Source organism: Rhea americana, unplaced genomic scaffold (genome assembly GCF_003343005.1).
Source record: "Rhea americana isolate MKP2758 unplaced genomic scaffold, rheAme1 scaffold_4, whole genome shotgun sequence".
NCBI classification, from domain to species: Eukaryota; Metazoa; Chordata; class Aves; order Rheiformes; family Rheidae; genus Rhea; species Rhea americana.
In genome coordinates this window covers 11204613-11226678 of record NW_028186534.1, presented here as the reverse complement: position 1 = coordinate 11226678, position 22066 = coordinate 11204613, and the positions used below count along the sequence as shown (strand labels likewise).

The 22066-nt window shown below is 50.3% G+C and overlaps 1 protein-coding gene across 2 annotated transcripts in view; it reads left to right on the top strand.

Annotated features, from left to right (window-relative positions):
• GATA5 (GATA binding protein 5) overlaps positions 1–10695 on the top strand; it is a 14419-nt gene extending 3724 nt beyond the window's left edge. For both annotated transcript variants that reach the window (XM_085314161.1, XM_085314162.1), the window contains exons 3-7: positions 385–551; positions 6597–6722; positions 7562–7649; positions 8124–8248; positions 9924–10695. In XM_085314161.1, the coding sequence (XP_085170287.1) occupies positions 385–551; positions 6597–6722; positions 7562–7649; positions 8124–8248; positions 9924–10079 (662 nt within the window). In that variant the 3' untranslated portion in view covers positions 10080–10695. The remainder of the gene's footprint in view (positions 1–384; positions 552–6596; positions 6723–7561; positions 7650–8123; positions 8249–9923) is intronic.
• The last annotated feature ends 11371 nt before the right edge of the window (positions 10696–22066 follow it).

Below are 22066 nucleotides of genomic sequence, written 5' to 3'. Positions count from 1 at the left end.
TATCATCCTGCAATAACACCGAGGCGCTGTTTTATTTTCACAGCCGGGGCCGGGGGCGCGACACGCTCGCTTTCCAGGAGCCCCCGCGCCGGGTGGGCTCCCCACGCGCCCCCGTCCCCACGGGACCCCGGCTGCGCTCAGCCCTCAGCGGTCTTTTGGCCGGGGCATTCTTCTTTCTTTAAGCAAAATATTTTTAAAAAAGTTGGGCCAAGGGGGAAGATGAATAGTTTCGTCGCTCAGCGCGGGACGCGCTTTGCAGGGGGGCGGCAGCCTCCCACGGGGCCGGGATTCCGGCGGCGGCAGGGTCCGCGCGTCCCGGCGGCCCTGTGTGCCGGGGCCGGACACAGCGCCTGACCGAGGCGGCGTGGCGGATCTGTCCTGCAGAGTACCTGGAGGAGTTCCCCGGCGACGGCAGGGAGTGCGTGAACTGCGGGGCCATGTCCACGCCGCTCTGGAGGAAGGACGGCACCGGCCACTACCTGTGCAACGCCTGCGGGCTCTACCACAAAATGAACGGCATCAACCGGCCGCTGAAGCCACAGAAGAGGCTGGTAAGAAGGGGACCCCCCTTCCCCCCCCGCAAGGGATCCTGTGCTCAGCCCCCGGGTGCAAGGGCCTGGAGCTCGGGGGTGGCTAAGGGCAGGATCCGCGCAGCCRTCGCGCCCCGGGGGATGCCCGCGGTGCCAGGCTCCGGGTGCCCGTGGCGGGGCCAGGATGGATCCGCTGTGCAACCCCTCTGCAGGCAGAATCAGTCCTGCCGCACGTAAAAAGCCACCAAAACCACCTTGTCGTGGTTCCTCACCGGCTTGGGTCAGGAGGAGCGGAGTGAAGCYGAGCAGGGGATTGCGTCCGACACGGCTGATCCGCAGCCCGGAGGTGGGCAGACAGGGACCGGAGGGGTCCCGGGGCGGCGCGGAGAGGATGGGACCCAGCCGAGCCGAGGGGGCCGGGGGCGCAGGGGCGAGCAGGGCTCTGCTGGCTTCTCCCAGCTCCGTTCCTGCGGTGGACAGGCTCCTTTTCTATTATTATTTCCTATCTGTTCGTGCAGACACACATGCTCTAGGCAGAGCAGTTGGATAGGAGACAGGGACCAACCCTGAGTTGGCTCAGGCAGGTTTGTGGGAGCAGGATGAGACCCAGTGACCGTGCTTGAAAACCCCTGTGCATCTGCCAGCGCTCCCGCGGGGCGGCTCGGGGCTCGTTAGCTCCCGGTTTCTCTGCAGGTTAACGCATTAATTCTCCCACAACATGGCCTTGGGCTTCCTCCAATTGGGATTGCATCGTGAGAGAGGAAARGCGCGTACTTTATTTGTACAGTCGCTTTGGGATGTTTAAATTTGGTGGTAACAGTTTTGCTTTCAGAGCCTGTCAGCAGCAGCAGTCATTGCAAACAGGATGTTTGTCTCGGAGCTAGCGCTGGGGGACAGCTGGGAGCTCCAACGGGCTTCGCTCCGGCTGCATTCGGGCATTTGTTTTTTGTCGCAAAACAAATTATTAGCAATAATCCAAGAGTGGCAATTTTCTGGTTAATAAAGCCATACAAATAATTGGGGATAGAGCAAAATGTTTCATTCTGCTTCTGATACCGTAAATGTAACTCTGTATTTACCAAATGCAATGAGCAGTGAGTGGCTCTGTGGGAAAACCTACTTTTGTTCTGCTCTGTAATGACATCAAAACGGATGCATTTCTGCGAAACATTTTGCATTACCTGGTAGAATTTACCTGTGTTATCAGAATGTTTCTGATCTCCTTTAATGTAATTAAATCTGCATCCCAGCATCAGACTCTGATCTCTGCTGAGCTGCAAATCTCGGAGTTACGTTGCTGTTTTTTTGGAGCAAGTACGATCTGTGTAGTGAAAGATCTGTGGAAAACGTTTAAATCTAAGTCTGCGTTTTGGCGTACAACCAGTACCAAAACGTGACGCTAGATGCATTTCGAGGGCTTTTTCGACAGCTTTTCCAAAAAGGAATTGAGGCAGATAGGTCACGCTGTTATTAAGTGCTTTATCCAGGCGCGCGGGAGGGGAGCCGACCCTCCGGCTGCCCGCTCCGGCCGCGCCGAGGCTGTCGGCAGCAGCGCTGCCTGCCCCTGCGCCGCGGCGAGCCCGGCACGGCACCCGACAGCGCCCGGGGACCCGGCCCTGGGGGGTCACCGTGGACCCCTGCCTGCTCATCCGTCACTGCCGTGGCAGCATCCACGTTTTTCAGCAATCCATTTTCTGCTGGAGAATGGTCGTGCRGAGGATTAAGATATTTCGCAGGGATGAGCAAATCTTGTTGGGAAYGATCAAAGCACTTTCAACCTTTTTATTGGTCTGACTGTTACGAAGTACAATAATGATAAAGCCCGAATGGAAGAGTGAGTTCTTATTGAAGGAGATTTGGTTTTATAGGAAAGAAAAGGGGCTGCAATTTTGACTTTCCATCCTGATTTTGGAACAAAACATTTCAAAATCTTGGATTTTCCCAAGGGGTTTGAAATCCTGTTTTGCAACAAGTCCTGCCCTGTCAGAGGAAGGGGGACCTACTGACGATGGTCGGGGGGGCGTCAAGCRTATGCTGCGCGGTGCCGTCCCCGCGGAGAGCTCGGGGATTCCCTGCTCTGCTCGGGGCCTGGCTGCAGGGGCTGGGACAGGACCTCCGCTCCAAGGTCCACCTTCACCCGCAGGTGGGCCACAGCTTACAGCTGCAGGATCCCCTCTGCTCGTGCTAGCTAAGATCTGCTGTTTTCTTTTTTTGGAAAAAAAATACACTTAGTCCCCTGATAATTTGGGGGAGTAATTCCTCTGGTGCCCCAGAGCAAATCCACCACGGGGGAAGCTGCTTGCGTCCCTCTGGTTTCAGATACTTCTTTCTCCAAACGGCTTGCACTGTGTGGGATGTTTTCCATGCAGCATTGCCACATAATCTCACCCGCACCTTTTGGGTGGGAGCAGCGCGGTGAATGCAGTGAGACATCGCTGCTCGAGGAACACAACTGGCCATTGAAATAGGCTGTTTCACAATGCCATGAAATACGGACACAGGGAGGAAGAAATGGTCGCTTTTGTCCTTTACATTATGAACTTTGCTCTGTAACTGGATACTGCTTTGCAAGTTATCCCAACTTTCGTTTTTTCACATTTTTTTTTTCACACATTGCTTTGTAAAAACAAAAGTGCCGTGTGTCTTGCACTGGCGAATGCAAAATGGTCCGTATGATACTGCAGGAGTGACCTGCGCAGCCGGTAGCAAGCGGCCCACTTGTGCGTGGGAGGAGGGGGCTGGCACGAGTAGTATAATTGCCAGTTCTTTTTGTTTCTTTTTCTGGGATAAGGCTTCATCCTCTATGTAGCAGGGTCAGCCGTTTTGCTACTGACCGAATCTGAATGCAAAGCCCTGCGGTTTCCAGCAGAAAGGAATCATCTTAGAGAAAAATGGGAGCAGCATGTTATTTTAGGCAAAACCTTCTCTATCCAAAGTTTCTTGGTGCGTTTCACCAGGCGATACCGTAGACCCAGTCCTAAAAGGCAGATCACCTTTACCATCCAAGAGCAACTCCTGAAGCTGGATGGCTTCGCTCRTGGGCATGAAACTCTGTTAATGCAGCAGCGTTTTAGGCCCAGAGCTGCATCGCRCGGTGCAGCATAGGAGGGGCCGATGCAGCGGTTGTCATACGGTCAGCAATCTCCACACAGTGCTGGGTAGAAGGACAAATTGGAGGCAAGTTTTGCAGTCTGGGCTCAGTAGGTTTTTTCCAGTTTGTCCTTTTTTTTTTTTTTTTTTTTTTTTACAGTTTGCAAGATTTAGTGTTTTTGGTGCCACTTCTGCTGGGAGTGGGCACAGGATTGATCATCATCTGGTGCAAACTGGTAGGAATCTAGTGTGGTAGGTGCAATGTCTACTGGGTGTCGCTTAGTTTTCCCATTGCTGTCAGTTCCTGCAGTTCACTGTTCCTCTGAGGTGCAGTTTTGCCCAGAACCAGGCCAGCAAAGGTGAATCTCAGATGATGCAGGTGTGTTTTGCTGGGCTCTGAGCCTCCCGCTCAGAGCTATCTGCTTTGGGGAGGTRAGGCAACGTGCCATACTGGCTCACTAAACTCGAGCATCTCAGTACGCTTTGCTGCAGCCTCTTTTCTATCAAAACCAGCTCCGTCTCTGGCAAGGGGGGGGCAAAGAAGCATTGATTAAGTCTTCTTGGAGTTGAGATGCTTCTTTTTTTTTTTTTTTTTTTTTTTTTTTCCCCATGAAACCCCCAAGGTTGCACTTCCACTTTGGAGAAGGTGGTGAAGCAAAGTCTCTGCTGGCTTTGAGCTCCCGCAGAGGGATCTGTCCCACCAGCTCTGAATTTCTTGGGCTCTCCTAGCAGCACTAACACACATTTGGTTCAGTGTGCACCAACTACTGATCCCTCAACCTTAGCAGCAGCAGCTGGCTGTCCAGCGTGGTCCGTGAAGAGTTTTTGTTTGAGTGTATGCTACATTTGTATAAATAAACACCGGAGCACAATGTTGAAGTCAACAACTTCTTAGACAAGGTCAGGACGCTACAAAGGCAGGCCGGGTGGAGGCTGGCAGAAATGCACTTGCTTTTAGGGGATCTGCTGGGAAACCAGCAGTAACGTATTGTATCCTCGTCCTTCAGTGAGCAAGAGTAGCCTTGACTATCTCTTTCTCGCTAAATTGGCAAGCTGTCCTGCAGCGGCTGGGTCTCGGAGGGCTGCAAGGTTTAAGCCAAGCTGGTTTGTCCTCAAGGTGGGTTTCTGGGCTCCTTGGCTCCCTGCAAGAGCACAGAGGACGAAGCGTGGGCGGGCGGTGCCGCGCAGCGCGAGGACGGCTTGGGCAGGGCGGGCGCTGACCTTGGGCTGCCAGCGGTGCCGGCTTAGTCCCACCTCGGCTGCAGGGGCCACGWGAAATAGGGGATAGGGCGTCCCTCCCTCCCTGGGGCCTGCGGGCAACCAGAAATCTTGGGGCTTTCCAAAGGGCTCTGCGTTGGCCTCCCTCCACTCCCAGGCGAGGACGGGTCTCCCCGGGCCCTCGCTGGGCACGGCCAGCCCAGGGCTGAGCGCTCCCAAATTCCCCCTCTGCCGCAGCGGGAGCCGCGCCGGGGCCGGGACCGGGGGCTGCAGGCTGCAGGGCTCCTTCCCGAGGAAGCAGAGGGAGGTGCCGAGCGGCCCACGGGGCTGGGGCTGTGCTGGCGGCGGGGGCGAACGGCGTGGCCTCTGCAGCTGAGACGCCTGGAGACTGCTCCGCAGCCGATTCGGGATCTCGCTGGGACACCACGTCCCGTATAGGGACGAGGATCGCCAAGGAGGCTGTGTACTCCTCTGTACCAGGCTCGTCAGCTTGCACCTCRGTGTATTATTTTTGTCTGGTTATTTCTCGAAAGATAAATAATTTCTGAAGCGATGCAATTATTTGCAAATTGTTGCTGAAACCGCTTTGCYTAGCAACCGGTGACTCAAAGCTTGGACATGTCCCCTCTGTCTTTTGAAACTCGGCGCTGATCCTTATTTGACTGCTAACCTTGTAAAAACATTTCGTTTTTATTCCTACTCAACCCACCTCATTCATCATGCTGCTTCGTCAGAATATCAAGCAATAATGAAAAAAATGGCATTCTCCATTGCCTGCATTGCCTAGTGTCTGTCTTTGAGAGGAATCAAAGTGATTTTTCTCAAGGCTGAAGAACATATTCAAACACCCAAAGGTGGAGATTCTGTGATATTACTTATGTCACCACCATCTTCATACCTGCTTAAGTCTCTTATTAAAATAGTTTGAATGCCTAACGCTAGGACACATTCAAATGAAATGCCTGTTGAATTGATAGGTCTGTATATGGACACTTCTGCACTTCCCAGCAGCGCAGAGCGCAGTGTCGGAGCCGAGGCCGCTGCTTCTGCCAGAATATGAAAATATTTCCCTTTTGGAGAAGGAAAATATTAATGTTTCATTAAAACGTCCATTAGTGTGTCAGTCAGCAATCACTGCTCCCACAAAACATGTAATTAATTAATGTTTACAAGGTGTTTCAGCAGTCTGTAAGAGAACAGGATTATGTGCGAGACGTGCAATTAATAACCTTTCTTGTCACATCAGACTGGGCCAGTTCAGTTCAGTTTGGTTCTGCTCCGTTCAGCCAATTGATTCCAGTTGTCTTAAAACAGAGATTAATTGGGATGTTATTAACTTCGGTGGCAGTTTGGAGTGCAGAAAAGCAGAGCAATTCACTTAAAGCAACAGCAGTTTTCTGCAGTGGTCATAACGCGCGCTTAAAGGCTGGCTGGTATTTTCATAAACTCTCCATCTCACTGGAAAGTGCTCTGGGTTATGAGTTACGGTTATTTGGAGCAGATTTGCTGAAAGTTTGTGAAATGGGTTGGAAGGATATTTGCCAGGTTTATCAAGCTCAATAAAAAAACAGTTGCAAATTGGAGTGATCTCACTTGAATGCTATTTCTTTGATCTGAATTTGGCTATCTTATGTATTTGACATTTTCCAGGAAATCATTGTAATCAGAGGCTTTATTCCTGTTTGAAGGGGAACGTCCCGATTTGTCATTTCTGTGTGCGCCTTCACGCGGGYTTGGTGTGTTTGCTTGTTTTTGCAGTCCTCGTCCAGACGTGCTGGCCTATGTTGCACTAACTGCCACACCACCAACACCACCCTCTGGAGGAGGAACGCCGAGGGGGAGCCCGTCTGCAACGCCTGCGGGCTCTACATGAAGCTCCACGGGGTAAGGGGCGCRCTGGCAGCAGGACGGGCCCGTGCTGAGTGTGTCTAAAATATATTTAAATTGGGCTCGACAGAGCTGCAGCCAGACCCAACCCCATCTCCTGGAACAGTTAAATCACTCYACTTAGGTCATCCAAAAAAGATTAAAGGGGGGGACTGGAACACTCTCAGGAAGGTACCTGAATAGAGAAGAGATTTCTGGCTCTGCATGGCTCTTATTTAGGTGATTTACCAGGTTGCTCCAGTTAAAAAAAAAAAAAAAAAAATTAACAGGCTCCAGGAGCTGGAGGCTGAAACTGCTCAAACCTGGACTGGAGATAAAGTGCGTATTTCTACTAGATGTGGTAATTCAGCATGTGTGAAAGATGCCAAGGAGCCTGCATGGAGGTTGGCTGATAACATTTCTCCCCAGAGCATGGGAACTACCAGTAACATGTCCATGAGCCAAAGAGGAGACTTCATCTTTCCCTGCAGGAAAAGATCCCTTTACGCTCCTACCATAAAGGTTAAAGTCCCTTTATCCCATGACTGTTGACCATTCGCTCCAAGCCACGCAGGCTGTCACTGTAATTTAATAGGACCCTGTCATAAAGGTCGCTAATAAATCAGGAAAAGGAAAATAGGAAATAAAGGAAACAGCAAAATTTGTGGGAAGCCTTAGCTGTTAGCCTTATACATCTTCCAGCCAAGGCCTGTTGCGGAGAAAAATAGCACTTAGTGAAGGACAAGGACTTTAGGTGCGTTGTGTGAGCTACAGCGTGTAAATAGGAAAGCAACACACATGTGGGAAGGATCTGAGTAAAACACAATATTAATGATTCCAAACTTTGGGGTGTCAAGGTACCACGACCTCTGGCCATGAAAAAGGAAAGCATCCAGACAAGGAAAAGGAAGCCTAAAAACATCACCAAAGGCAAAACCTCAACAGGTAAAGTGCTTTTATTATCATCACTGGGGCCTGGAGCAGATGTAAAGCTTGGGTGGGAAGAGCTGCTGGGTGGGAAAGTTCCCGGATTCCTACTCCCACTACATTTCCATGTGCTGTGGGCAACCACTTGCGTGGATCTGCGTGGCTAGGATGTACAGGGTAAAGGCAAGCAACAGGGTCGAGGGGAAGTTAGTATGATGCATTCAACATTGCTCCTCCAGCCGGTGTAAAGATCGGCACTGCCAGGCTGTGAAAGGCTTCCCCTCCTCCTCCTCCTCCTCCTCTTCCTCCTCTTCCTCCTTCAGCAACACCTTGGCAGCCAGATACAGGCCCTTACCCCGAGGGAGCTGGGGGGGAGTAAGAGAACAGTCTAGTCACACCRTGAGATGTGATGGCAGCCGTTAAAATACAAATTTCCTCAAGAACACATTTTTTCCTGTGTTGCTTCATCGTCCTGTAACAATTACCTTCCAGGGTCTACGACTTCGGCCACTAACTCCCCTTCTTCCATTACCAACTCAGACAGCACGGTCACTTTAAAGTCAGAGCCCAGTGCGACCTCGCAGTACCCTGGACAAACCATCGTGTCCGTCTCCCAGGTAAGCCCAGGAGGCAGCGTGTTGCTCGCCGGCGCAGAGTGCCCCACACCCCTCTGTAGTTGCTGGCCCAGCTGGGCTTGATGAAGCTGAGCAATTTGTTGCGCCACTGACACTGCAAATTTATAGCTAGATCCTCCCATCCGCCTCCTTAGCCTGTCTTCTCCACCGGCACACCTTTTGCTTACAAATAGTTAAAAGCCTGGGCTCAAAGTGCAGCTGGAGAGATCACTGAGGCAACATGACCACTTTGGTCTTGTGCGGGTGTGCAGCAAAGGTCACAAATGTTGCAAGTCTCCTCGAAAGGGACTGAGACCCCGGGACACCCCAGCAGTCCCTCGGAAGGAGGCTCCAGAGCAAGGTTTGCCGAGATGAGCTCACCAGGGCAGCTCACCAGCTGCTCAGACCTGGAGCTGAAGGTCCTGGAAAGCCAGGGAGTCCCAGCTCCAGGGCGGCCTGCCTGATGGACTGCCTTGAAGCTAGTGCGAGCCAAGACGTTGTGAACCTGGAAAGGCTCCAGGCTATCGGCTCCCCATCAGCTTCCTCGTCGTGCAGCCGGGGAGCTGGGAAGGCTGAGCTCTGCTGCAGCCTCCAGCAAAGCTGCTGTAGGGCCCATCCACTGGGGAGCYGGCTTGGCGTGCAGCTGGGTTTGGTTCTGATCTCCTGCCACCACACGCCAAGGGTACACAATCAAATCCTTGCAGTTATGGCCCTGTTGATCCAGTGGGACTGGCCCTAGCTGGAAACTTCCCTAATTCCAGAGAATGGGCTCACTGGGTATATGTTATCTGCTCTTTGCAGTCCTGAGGTGCTCGGCACTCACAGAGCGGTAACACTGTCTAGAGACCACTGATCGTGTGGCCATACTTTTGCCTCGCGGATTTGTTTGGAGGGGTTGCTATTTTTCCTTTGTGGTGGAAAAAGTGACTCTAAATCAACCCATCGATCAAAATTTTGTGACCCTGCATTATCTTTATGTTGGGTCTAACCAAGCCCCTCAATCTGAACATGCTTGCATGGAGGGGAAGTTCAGCTTCAGATCCAAAACTCTTGGCTTAGTGCCATCTTGACTTTATGGGAGAGAGTTTTTGGCTGAAACTGATAAATCTGATTCGTGCTGTGCTCTTAAGAGATACACATGTGCCTAGAGACCGCTGAACTGGACATGTTCCRTCAATAAATAATTGGAGACAGGCAGTGTGACGCCTTCTCCCCGACTGCTCCTCATGCTCCCTGGCCTGGGGATGGAGCACCCTCTGCGTAGGCACAGGGTCCTTGAGCGTGCAGAATTAGTGTCAGGGCTCTGCCACCATATTCACAATCCGTTGTGTTCCTACCCCTACGTCACGACAAGCGTGCTCAGTGTCCTTTGGCTAATAAACGGCTTCCAGGAATGGGCTTATCCCGTTAATCCTGGATAAGATGGCAGGAAAGTCGATGTAAATTCCAGCAGCTCGCAGTTTAGGAGAGCTAGGCGCCCACCTGCCCATCTGACCTCGACGAAGAGCGACGCCCTTAGCGCCCCGTGAAAACCCCTGCCTTACGCGAGAGGGGATCGTTGGAGCGAGACGAAACCCGCCCTCGGCTTTCCCGTCTCGTAACCGCGCCGGCTCAGCCCCGCGCGGAAAACCTCGGCCCGCGGCTCTGTCGTCACCTTCTCGTCCCGCCGCCCCCGCAGGCGCCCAGCCAGTCGGAGGACGCGCTGGCCGGCGGCCACGCCGAGTTCAAGTTCGAAGCGGAGGATTACGCCTTCTCGCCCGGCGCCGTGGCGCAGCCGGCGGGGCTGAGCGTGCCCCTCCGGCAGGACTCCTGGTGCGCGCTGGCTCTCGCCTAGGAGCCCGCCGGCCCCCGGAAGGCTTCGGACCAAGGGCGATGACGTCCCCGCGGGCGGACGCGGCGCTTCGGGGCCGGGCGGGCAGCACGGGCCGCTGCGGAAGGACAGATTTCTCGCAGGGGGACGGGCGCGGAAAGCGCTGGCCGGGCACGGCCGAGCTCGCCGGGCCGCGGCACTGGCTTCCCAGGAAGCTTTTCCTCGGCCAGAGGGACCCGGAGCTGCCTCCCCGAAGCAGGAGAGCGGGGGACGCTTCTGTTTGCACGAGGAAAGCCTCCGTCCTCCTGAGATGAAACCAAGAAATAAATGCATCCCAGAATCTATGTTTATTCGCGGTGATTTCTCCCTCCTATGACTCCTCTGTGTGCAATTTATTCCACTTTCCAATAAAGACTGTAATAACGTGGCATCAAATAACTTAATTTTATTAAAATGTAAACTGTGTGGCCTCCTTTATGTTTTATTGGCCACAGCAGGAAAAAAAAAAACTGTTGTTTTTAAACATTTACTGTTTTATATTAGAAACTATCATCTCAATAGAGTGTTAGCTTCTGAAGCGCTCAGCGTATCGACGCTGAGCTGGTGAGTCATACATAAAATAAACACGCTGCTCTTCCCATTCCAGCTCCAAACAAAGATATTTTTTATTATTATTATTTTAAGCTAACCACAGGACAAAAAAAAATTGGTGAAAACCTCCCAATAATAAAAGAATAGTGTTTTCTTTTCTTTGATATTTTCTGATTGTTCTCAATATTGCCAGCTCCAAGCTCTGGAAAATCCTAAGTCAGTCCCCAAAGAGTTAGGAGACCGGTTGAGAGATCTGAGAGGCTGGAGGAAAAATGGATTTTGAGGTYGGATTTGCCTCCTGTTTTCAGGATGTTTCAAATGGGGAACGTCCAGCTTTTCAGCCACACAGGGCAGAAAAGCCTTTTTATTTTATTTTATTTATTTGTTTGTTTATTTGTTTRTTTATTTATTTTAATGGATGCTCAGGAGAGGTTCCTCTACTAGAGCTGAGCTCGCCCGGGCCGGGGCCGCTGCGGGCTGCGCGGTGCCCGGGCGCCGGGGCGACGAGAGGACCGCTCCGAGCTGGGCAGGCGGGTGGGAAGCGAAGCGGGAGCAAGGTCACAAGGCGGCTTTGGAGGCCCGCTTTATTTGTTATTTCTAAATAAAACCCCGGCCGAGCTGGGCGGCTATTTATGGCCAGGAAGCTGTCAAGTAATAGTTCCTTAATATAGACGTCGACCTGTCCAGGGCTTCCTGGGGCAACTCTTCCTCTTGTCAGCAGAGACGGATCGCTCGATTTTTATTATAAACAGCAGGCTGAGGATGATCGGGGAGAGCGAAGGGCGGCATCGTGTCGCGGCTCGTCCGAGAGGCAGGACGGCGCTTTCCCACCCCGGCTCCTCGGCAGAGGGAGGGCGGATGCTGCGAGCGCCCGGCCCGGTCCGCGCCGGCCCCCGTCGCCTGTGYGGCAGAGGGTTCGCGCCCGCCTTTCCGCAAAGCCCTGCGGCGGTGACTCTCTTCGGAGGGGTCGCGTTAACACCTCAGAGCACCTCGAGCTGCGGGACGGGCACGCTTTCCCGGGGGGGGGGGATGCAAACGGCGCCGCGGCCGGTCCCTCTGCCCGTCCGTGCCGCTCCCGGCGTCGGCAGAGCCTGTTTGCACGGCTGGGCTCTCGCTAGCGCTCCGCGTCCCTGACGTTTGTTTTTCCACTCTTTTGCCTGCCAATATCCGGCGCAGGGCAAGGCGGAGCTGATAACGCAGCAGCGCGGTGCCCGCGGGCCTCGCGCGCCCTGGGCCGCCTCCCTCCGCCGCCTTTCACCAGCCGCACCGCTCGAGTCGAAACATCCGTGRCGGTCCCTTCCCCAGCCCCGCACGGGCCATTCGCCCCGAATTTCCTTGAATGTTCAGCCGTCCTCCCRGGCTTTCCCAGTGGCGTCGGCACCGCCGGTGGCCCCGGCCCAGGTGGCGGCACCAAGGACGGGGCTCACCGCCTCCCCGGCACTTCGCCTCTCGCCGCCTCTGCCGCAGGGACTCGCTCCGTTCCTCCCCGGAGCAGGATGCGGCCCTCGGCGCTGGGCTTCAGCGCAGCGGAGCCCAGTCGCCGCTGGGGTGAGCGGGGTTACGCCGGCCCCGATTCTGGCCCAAACTGCGCCGCTGAGATTCGAGAAGATGGGCGACAGGGCCTCGCCTCCGGCAAGCTCCGGGTGYCCGAGGCGGAGGCGGCGGGAAAGCCCCCGGCGCAGCCCGAGCGCCGCCGAGGCCGTTCCAGCGCGGGGGCGAGGGGTCCTCGCTTTCCCGGCGGCGTGACCCCGAGGCGGGGAGCTGGTCCACAGGCCACCGAGAAGACCCAAACAACGCCAGGCGGTTGACGCCAGTGGCTCCAGGGATTTTATTTATGGCCTGTTGGCAAGCGTCGCCTGCGAGCCGGGCTACCCGGGGCCGGGCGGCTGACGAGAGGAGGCACAGCCACAAGGAGCGGAAGCGTCGGGACGGGGATCATTTTTCCTCCCTGCTCCTTCCCTGCCCTTACCGSATGGCATCTTCCACAGATGCATTTCCAAGGCAGGCTTCTATTTCTTTTTTCCCCCTAAAATCTTTCTAAACCCCCTCGGTGCTCTCCCTGCTTCACCCAGRCCTGGGGGATATTTGCTCTCCTTTGACTCTGGTGGCCTGTGGACAACTATTATCTTTRCTGTTGGTGCACGGCTGCCTCAGAGCTATCAATTGCCTTTGATCAAAGGTCACCTGCCCAGATGATTTTACAACACGACTACAATGATCTCTTCCATGTTGCACTTTATACTGATGCCACGGTGATTTCTACCAAGTCAGCAACCGAGTAATGAAGCACTTGAGCCTGTAAACACATGTTGTTCTTGTTTATGGTCATATTAATAGCACAATAAAATCACTGCTAACCCGAGCTGTTGTTTTCCAAAAAAAAAGTTTGTTTCTTTTTTATTTCCACACRGAAAAGGACAGTTGCGGTTTGATTTCTGCTCGGAGCCCTGAAGCCCCAGACTCTCTAATGGGGTGTCGCCGGTGCAGCGGACCACCGAGAGACGTTGCTGTTTCCGCTCTGCAGCTGGGCCGCAAACCAGGCTCTGCCTGAAGCACTGCTCAGCTCGCTGCTGTGTTTGACTTAGCTTGCTCTTCCTCTGCTCCAGCTTTAGGGATCACCGCAAGGTCAGCCTCCCCAGGTGTATGTGTGCACAGCAGGCAGTGGTCAGGGTGATTTTTGCCAGCTGAGGAGCTTGCCCAGCACCGCTATAARAAGACGGGAGCAGAGTGGTTTCTCTTCTTGGTCCTAGTGCTTGCTGAATTTATGTGTTTGGCTTTTTAGGGTAACACCTGGCTCTAAGAAGCTCTTCCTGGGACCTGGTGGAAGTGAGGTTATGAGCCAGGTATGTTAGTGTATGACTTGAAGTGGGTTCAGGTTTCTGTAGCTGGTTTTGGATGGCTCTGGAGATGCTTTATGGTGCAGAGAGGTAAATTCACTGTCACTTCTTGCTTTCATCTTCCTTTTGGCTGCTCACCTGGGGTCTCAATACAGCCTGAGTATTTTCTRTGTTCTCTTTTTTCCTGCTAATACTAAGCAGGATAGGTGGATAGGTGACTAAATATTATCTGTTGCTGTTCTTTGTGGTTTGAGACAAGCAAACTTTTTGTCAGAAATGAATTGGGATTTTTTTGTGGGGGATGTTAAGCTCCTGCTATGCTTCTGAGAAGCAAGCTTAATAAATGGCATGCGGCTCACGCCAGGGTGGCTGGGCCTGGGAAGTGATGCCAAGCCAGGGCTGCCCTCACCTTGGGGCGCAGGGGCAGGTGATGGGGGGCTGCTGAGGTGCRTCAACAGGCTCAGCCTTGGTGCTGTGCTGGTGGAGCCAGCTCAGGAGCTGCAGGGATTTTGCCAGGGGCTTGTGCTTTTAGCCATGGGTTTTGTCTGTGCTTGGGTCTGAGACACTGCTCCAAAACCAGCAAGGAATTGTGGACATTAACTTTTAATAGGACTCTGCCTCCTGGGATATTTCAACCTCTTCTGCACTGTTGGCCTTTCTCTCCAAAACTGGTAGGGCCTAACACTTCTCTAGCCTTGCACCAAGGCAGGGGTGTGCGCGATGGGTCTGTCAGGCCACCAGCACTGCTGGGRTTTCTATGCAGAGCATCATCCTTCCTGTTGGCCAACCTGAGGCTTCATCATATGCTCCTCACTTCCAGTGAGAGCAGTGTTTATCAACCCCAATGCTGCCTGCAGGTTAACTGCAACCTGCCCCTCATTTTCTGCAAATCCAGGCCCTAAGGCTGTCCCAAACCCTGTTGGGTCTCTGGTCTCCTAGCTCTCTGCTCCTTTCTGATGCTTTTATTAATCAGCTGGTTACCTATGAGTCAGGAAAACTGCTGGTGTTGCTTTCTAAGTCACTGGGCTGCTGAATTTAAGCGTCAGAGTTATTTACTCCAGCAGCAGCTAAACCAAAGCCGAATATTCAATCTCGCCATTGTATGCGCAGAGAAGAAAGCAAACAGCATTGTTCCTTTCATCCCGTCCCAGGGCTTTCTTGCAGGAGGCTTTGTGGCAGGTCCTTGGAGGGAGGTGGTGTCCCCAGGAACCTCTCCAGTTCAGCACAAATTTACATTGAATTGCCCAAAAGCTAATGAGGAGTGCTAACACCTTTTGCAAAGGGCTTTTATTTCAAGGAAGCTCCTCCTCAAGGGGAATGTTTGCTACAAATAGTACATACAAAAAGGCTCTTTCTAAAGAGCCTATATCCTATGTCTTTTCTGAAAATCCAGGAACTCGGACTTCAGTGAMACTCCTGCACAAGAGTGACCCCACCACAGTTAACATGCCACAGACGGTGTGAATTGAAAGTGATGGCCTCTTGTACGCTCAAACTTGGCAAAAATCAGGTTTATTCACAGTGCTCTAATATCACTGGGCCTGTTATTTTTTAAGTTATCCGTGTGTCCTTGCAAGCCTTTTTTAATGTCAGTAAGAAATCCATTGGTGTTGGAATCTAAAGAAAGATAATATAACATGTATTTTCATAACATCATTAAATGTGGCCAGAAGCAGACCTTGACTGTTTAATTATTTGAGAATTTGTCTGAGGTGCCTGAAGGGCCAGTTTCTCAGYTGGTGCAAAGTAACAGTGCTGCATCTTTCTCCAAAATAAATCTCTAACCTTGTTTCCAGGATGCAGTTTACAGTTCCTGATGATCTAGAAGAAAACAGGAAAGGAGCAAATTTCTAATTAAAATAATAGAGTCTGCCTTGACTAGGGTGAAAAACTAGTTGCTTCGTGCCTACAAAAGCTTGRGGAGCACTAATCTCAGTGATGAGTGAAACACAAAAATGTGCTTGCGGGAAAGGATGACTAGAAAACGTGAGGTGCCTTTCCTTTCTCYGTCTAAATCAAGCAAAGCGGCTCAAAAAGAAAGCACTGGTGGAAATTCTGTCCCTTGTCCTAGTCTTTCACCTGTGCTTATACTTCGCCCTGCCACGGGGCAGGGGGAGAGGGCTAGCCCTCCTCTGCGGGACAGCCTGAGATATCGAACGGGAGCCAGGAGAGGCAGGTGGGAAGCGGAGCGGGACCCTGAGGTTACTGTTATTTCAGGTGTTGGTATCATTCGTCCCATCTGCTCACTCTGCTTGCAATAAAAATGAACGGCTCCGGCTCACGAAGTGAATGGAAACGACAGGCATTTAGCCACAGGAGCCCGCTGTGACATCTGACTAGAGCCGGGCTTAAGCGTCTTTAAGTGATACGGCCTYACGGAGCAGGGGTAGGAAAATAATAACGGAGAAACGACCCCCTCCGTGCGAGAGCAGAAGGGCTAAGGTGAGTGGCAAGGTGGAATCCGCAATGTTAATCATTTACCCCGAGTGCGATGGAGGCTATAATAGACACCGCGTGTGTGTATAGGGAGCTGCAAGCGTAAACATTAAATAGGGAAACCAGTGCTCAAAGGGCACCATAAAGCGGCCTTTGGGGGAGGCAGTTTATTCAGATCCACCTTTGTTTGCGTTGGGGGAGAGCAGCCGCCCGCTGACGTGGGGCCGGCGTGGACAGGGAGTGTAGGTGCTGCGCTGCTTGTAGCCAGATCGTGGGGTGAACGCCACCCCTGAGCCTGACCTTTGCGTCTTCCCTCCCCAATTAATAACTATGCACCAAACGGGAGTGGAGGGTTTCTGCACCGGGCTATTGGTAATTGTGAGCATTCAGGAGAAACAGCAGCATTCCTCTTAGCCTTGCTGCACAGATTCACCCGGAAAGGTTTAAGCTTATTCTTTCTGCTGTCCTACAGCATTTAAACCATTATATCATCACTGATATAATATATTCTATCCATATACAATAGTGTGAGTATAACGAAGCAGGAGCCTTGCTATGGGCTTGATCGGGTATTGGGAAGTGGCTGAAGGTGTTACTATTGCCTTCCTTTTGCTGGATAGTGATAGACATGGCTTTGGCTGCAAGAAARAGCTGACTGCCTGGACAGCTCTTCTGCATTTAACCCCTAGAACGGGTCAGAGCAAACACCACGTGTCTGCTGGCCAAACAACAGAATCTTGGTGGCTTCATGTATCCCAGGCACAGGTCATTTACGAGTGGACTATTTTGGAGCCAGATTACACCTGAATCTGGAAGCTTCCAGCTGTTGTTCTTCCATAACTAAATTCATCCCAGCCACCAGCAGCCCAAGCCTCACTGTCTAGCTGGGGTTGCTGACTGCAGGGATGTTTTAACTCATGCCTCAAACTGGTGCTTTCTCCAGGAGCAAATCTGTCCAATGCTTTGGGATGCCAGAAGGATCTTGCAGAGTCCTGCAAGAGACTGCAGAAAGCCTATGAAAAGACATTGTCACAAGGAGGAAAGGGAAAGGGACACTGTTCCTGGACCTGTTTCTCTCATGGTGCATTCCAGAGCTTGCTCCTAAATTCAGCCTTGCATTTTCACAAGAGGCCTATCAGTGTGAGTCCTGGCTGAGCCATGTGCTCCACAGACAGGGTGAACACACCTGCGGTGTGCACTGTTCCCAGGACATCTCCAGAGCACTGAAAAGCTACAGAGCTTCTCTTGAAGGAGGCTCAGGACCCAGCAGAGCTGGCTCCGGAAGTCTCCATCTCTGCAGAAAAGTCTCATCAGCATTCCTCCATCAGGCTTTGCTCTGTGCCCAGCAGTGATTGGTAGTCGCTTGAGCTTTGCTTTTAAACCATGGAGCTTTGCCTCATATTAAAACATGATTAGAAAGCATTTTGCAATTTAAAATATTAATAGAGAACTCATTTCTGAGCAGCAAGTTTTAATAAGTGCTCCATCTTGGGTGGACTCTGCCCTGAGGTTATTGATTTTGACATTGAAGCTTGCATTTTTCTTCGTCCAAAGATGCAGAATTCTAAATTCTAATTCTTCACCTAAAGAAGCACTTGAGGTGCTTCTGTTCCCATAGAGTGTCAGCTTTTGGATAGCCCATGGCTCCCATGCTTCAGAGCCAGCTTTACCTTTGCAGAGTTAATGGCAATAAACCTGTTGGGGACTGGTTCTTCCCGCCCCACATCTGCCCCATCACCTTAAAGTCTTATGCYTGAGAAAGCTTAAATATAGTTGTGTATATTGATTTTTTTCTTCAACTTTTTGAAGTCTGTGGTTGCTCTGAAATGAAGATACCTCTTGGCTTTTCCTTCTCTGGCTTGCTTTTCCTTTCTGGTTTGGTTCTTGCATCACCAATCATTTTAGTTGCAGCAGTGTCAGTGGGGCTTGTAATGTAACCACAAAAATCGGCTACATCTGGAGCATGCTACGCAAGGTCACAGGGGACAATTTCTTTTGTTTTTTTTTAAGTCAGTCTGAATAATTGGCAACCAAGCCTTCTTGTATGTGCAGGAGGTGAAAGCCAAAAATAAAAACTACTGCAGCATCCGTGTTCTCCAGTTAAAGTTGTTCTTTGCTTTTATAACTAAATTCAGTTTTGCTCTTTTTCAAAGAAAAGCAGGCTAGSGAGCAGTTCATAATCACTGGGAAACTGCATGGATAAAATAGTCTACTTATCTCTTCATCAGAAACCAAATCTAAACAAAACCAGATTCTGATCTGAGATTTATAAGTTTTTAACTCTGTTTTCCTGTGCTTCTGAATTTCCCACTGAGATCTAAAACTTGAGGCAAGAAAATATCAAGAGGCACTCTTACRGCCTCTTAGTCCTACCCCAACTAGGAAATTTGGGGATTTCCTCAGAAGGGCTCTTGTGAGACTGACATGCTTTTTATCACTGATGCCTTTTTCTGAAGTACGCATCTGAGCTGCAGAAAACACCACAAATGTTTAGGTTATTTTCCACACTGAGTCAGCTGCCTGAAAGTGTTGAAATTCATTAAGCGTGCTGCATTCCTGTTAATTACCAGCTTTGGTCTAAACTCCAGCCAACTCTGAGTATATCCTCAGATTGGTGCTTATCTCGTGAGCTTCCTGAGTCTGCAGAATTGAATGAAAGTCTCACCAGGAAAAGTGGTTTGTTTTGCTTTTAGTTTGTTTTGCAAGAAAGCTGAGAGTTTCCCTTCCTGGCAGGTCTGAGTGACCACAGAAAAGCTGAGATGTTCCAACACTAGATACAGATTTGGCAGTTGGATGCARGGCTGTAAAACAGGTTGGGTATTCAGTATAACTGGATTCTTGTTTAAAAAGTCAAATTTGATRGTCTCGGATAAGATCTGTAAGAAATCCACAAATGATAAACAGCTTGGGATGAAAATGAGCGTCAACATTTCAGCTAAGTCTCTTCAGCATTATAACTTAGATGAGTTATATTGAGTGCTGCTGAGTATGAATGTAAAAATACACAGAAACCCAAAGGCAACAAGGATGTTTAGTAAATCTAAGCCATGAAAGAGTGGAGAAACTTCTATCCTTTACAGGCTTTCAGACTGGGTCCTCCCCAACCACTCTATTCTACAGTGATGGAGCCACCTCCCAGAGACGTCCTCATGTAGATGGTGTCATCTGTCATGTTCTTGTTTTATTGGTGATGGAGCTGAGACATGACTAGGCCAAGCAGCTTGCCCAAGGTCCAACAGCAGGGTGATGACAAATGAATATTCATCTAAGTTTTGTGCAATCTGAGTAAAAACGATCTAAAAAGTAGAGTTTGAATTGTTAAGAGAAATGCAGATGTGCTTCAGTGGGGATCTCAGTGCAATTCAGAAGTTATCCAAGGGATATGGGATAATTCCATCACTCCAGTTGATGGATTCACATCTCTAAGCCTGTCAAGCAGGCCTTGATCATCCCCAGAGGTGTCAGGCAGTCCTTCCTGGCCTTAAATCTGAAGCCAAATTCCCCCAGGACCTCTACTCTTCTGAAGAACTTCCGGATGATGGGATCAGTGTACCTTTTTTAAAGATCAGTAGGGTATTTATATCACAAAGGTGATGTCCAGACGAAGACCTCATCTGTACATATAACTCTTAATGTACCCTCTGTAAAGACAGATGTGTAGGAAATTAAACTATTCCCTATTTGATGGGCWTCCTGTCTCCTGCACAGTGCTTTCTTCCCGAAAATCATTTCAGGATAGAAGGCAACAAAGGTCCTCCATTCCATAACCAAAAGAATGGGATGGGGATGGGAGAAAGATGGACTAAATTTGGAAAACACTTAATAACAAAATTGCCTTAATTTAACAACAGCTTTTATTAGATTGCACTTGTCCAGTGAGATTAATGGATGTTTTCCTTTGAAACTCTGGGAGTCTTTCCTAGACACTGGGAATAAGTAGGCTCCTTCAAATGTTCTGCTTCCTACAGGATTTACTGATGAAAGATTTAATACAATTCAGCACAAACATTTTAACCTTTCAATCTAAAATGTTGAATTCAACYGTTTCCTGAATGTGCATAATTTAAAGGCTTGTGTTTTCCTGTGTCATGCTCTCTGAAGCATTTTATGTCGCCTTGCTCCCATTGACTCTTTTAAGAAAACACTGTGTAAGTATACAGTCACTTTCAGATAACTCAGATGTTTACTTTATGAATGAAGGAGGAAATTGAATACTCAAATAAAGTTATGCATCTAAGTGCCAGAAGCTAACAGCCCTCTTAAATTTGCTTGTCTTCTTGAAAGAGCCTTTAAATACAATTTATGATGTAAAGAGCCTTTCCACGGTGCCGAGCAGCGTCTCCGTGGTCTGTTATAAATTGATGCTCTCGGCGGTCTCGCACAGGACTCCTGCTGAAGTCCYGGGCAGGGATGCTTGCAGGGCAGGGACAAGCGTTGTGCCTGTGGGAGCTCAYGCAGGTTGTGCTGTCTTCCCTTCAGGAGGGCTTGTGTGTAACCCCTTGATCTTGTCGGGGGCAAATAAAGGAAAATCAAAGCAGAAGGGAACCGAGTGCATGGCAGTTTTGCCCAGTAGCCTGTGGAAGCCGTACGAGAGYGTGCACGGATGAACACTGCAGCCTGTGCTGCTGACTGCAGTTAACTCACAGTGTGGGCAGAGCTACAAGCAGGTACAAAGTACTTGGGAGGGAGGGGGGGTGATTCTAGCATCATCTACCTGCTGTTGTGCAAGCTTTTAATATTTGGTTCAGCTCTTACAGCTGGCAGAACTGTSCCTGAACACGGCATTAGGAATGTGCCTGCCTGGATGCAGCATTTGCAGGATGGGGCTCTGCTGAGCTCCTCAGCAGCACCCTTTCTGGAAACCCGACTGTTTTTCTGGTTCCTGATGGAATACAGGTGAGCAAATGCTCCAGATAGGYCTGGTCCTGCTCAGAAAATACAGCTGTACTACAGCCACTGTTTCCCTGCTTTACAGATGACAAATTTCAGCCCCTTCTTCTGACCCAATGGCTTCAGCGTGACACTTGCCAATGTGCTATGTACCCCTGTAGGCCTTTATGGCTGGCTGGGTGCACAGTACTGTTTTGTCCTGGGTGTTCCTCCCTTCACCTTGTCATTTGGAAAAAAGTTATRTCTGGTTTGAGTTTAGAGGTGTAACTTGGGTCTGTCCCCAGTTCTGCTTGTTTTTGCAGTGTTTTAGCACCTGAGGTAATTGCTTTCTTAAATGGTTTTCAGGTATGATTAAATTTGCTTTAAATCAAAAAATAAGCCAATACTCCAGTGAATTAACCTTGCATATTCTCAAGTCTTTCTCCTCCCTTTTCAGTTAAGAGGATTTCTTCCAGTATCTTATTCCACCGCAATAATGATTTGCTACAGTAATGGGAATATGATTGACATGCTAAATGTCCTTATTGAGCCGAGAGATTATAGGACGCTAAAATAATAAAGACTTTTGTCCTGCCTGTGCCAGGGCAGCTGGGCTGCTCTGCTCAAGCTGCTGGCCATAGGCAGCTTTTTGTGGGGATGCAAGGCTCACTCTGGGGTGCCGAATGCCTTGGTTGCAGCCTTCCCCACAAAGTATATGGTTTCAATGGCTATAAGCTCATCATTTGGCATGGGATTTTTTCAGGTTCACATCCAGATGCAACACTTCAACATGCTGCTTTATTTATGRAAAGAAAGGTTTGAGTCTCTTTGGGTCCTGTTGGCTGGAGTTGCTTGTGAGCTGTGAAACTGGTGTTTACTCTCCTGGATTCCTGTGGGAAGTTAAAGCTGCTGGCCTGCAGCTCCATGGTCGTCCTCAGCTCAAATACCAAAGCCATGCCATGCCCAAAGGAGAGAATGACTGTTAACAGCCTTTTGCTTGTGTCCAATATCTGTGTCCAGAAGCAGGGTCWTGGGCCAAATCCTGCTTTACACAATAACCTTTGTGCAAAGGACTGTTCTGTAACCTGCATCCTGTAGCCCTGGCTTTGGGAATTCTTTTTTCCCCCTAAAAAGATTAAGGGGGAAAAAATGTTCCCACTGGTGCAGATCTATTATAGTTTATTCCAATTTAGCGAGTTTTTATGATTTCTTATTACTAGTCTTGGAATATTTTAATTTTTAAAGGTTCAGCTTCCAGTTTCATGTTGTTACATCTCT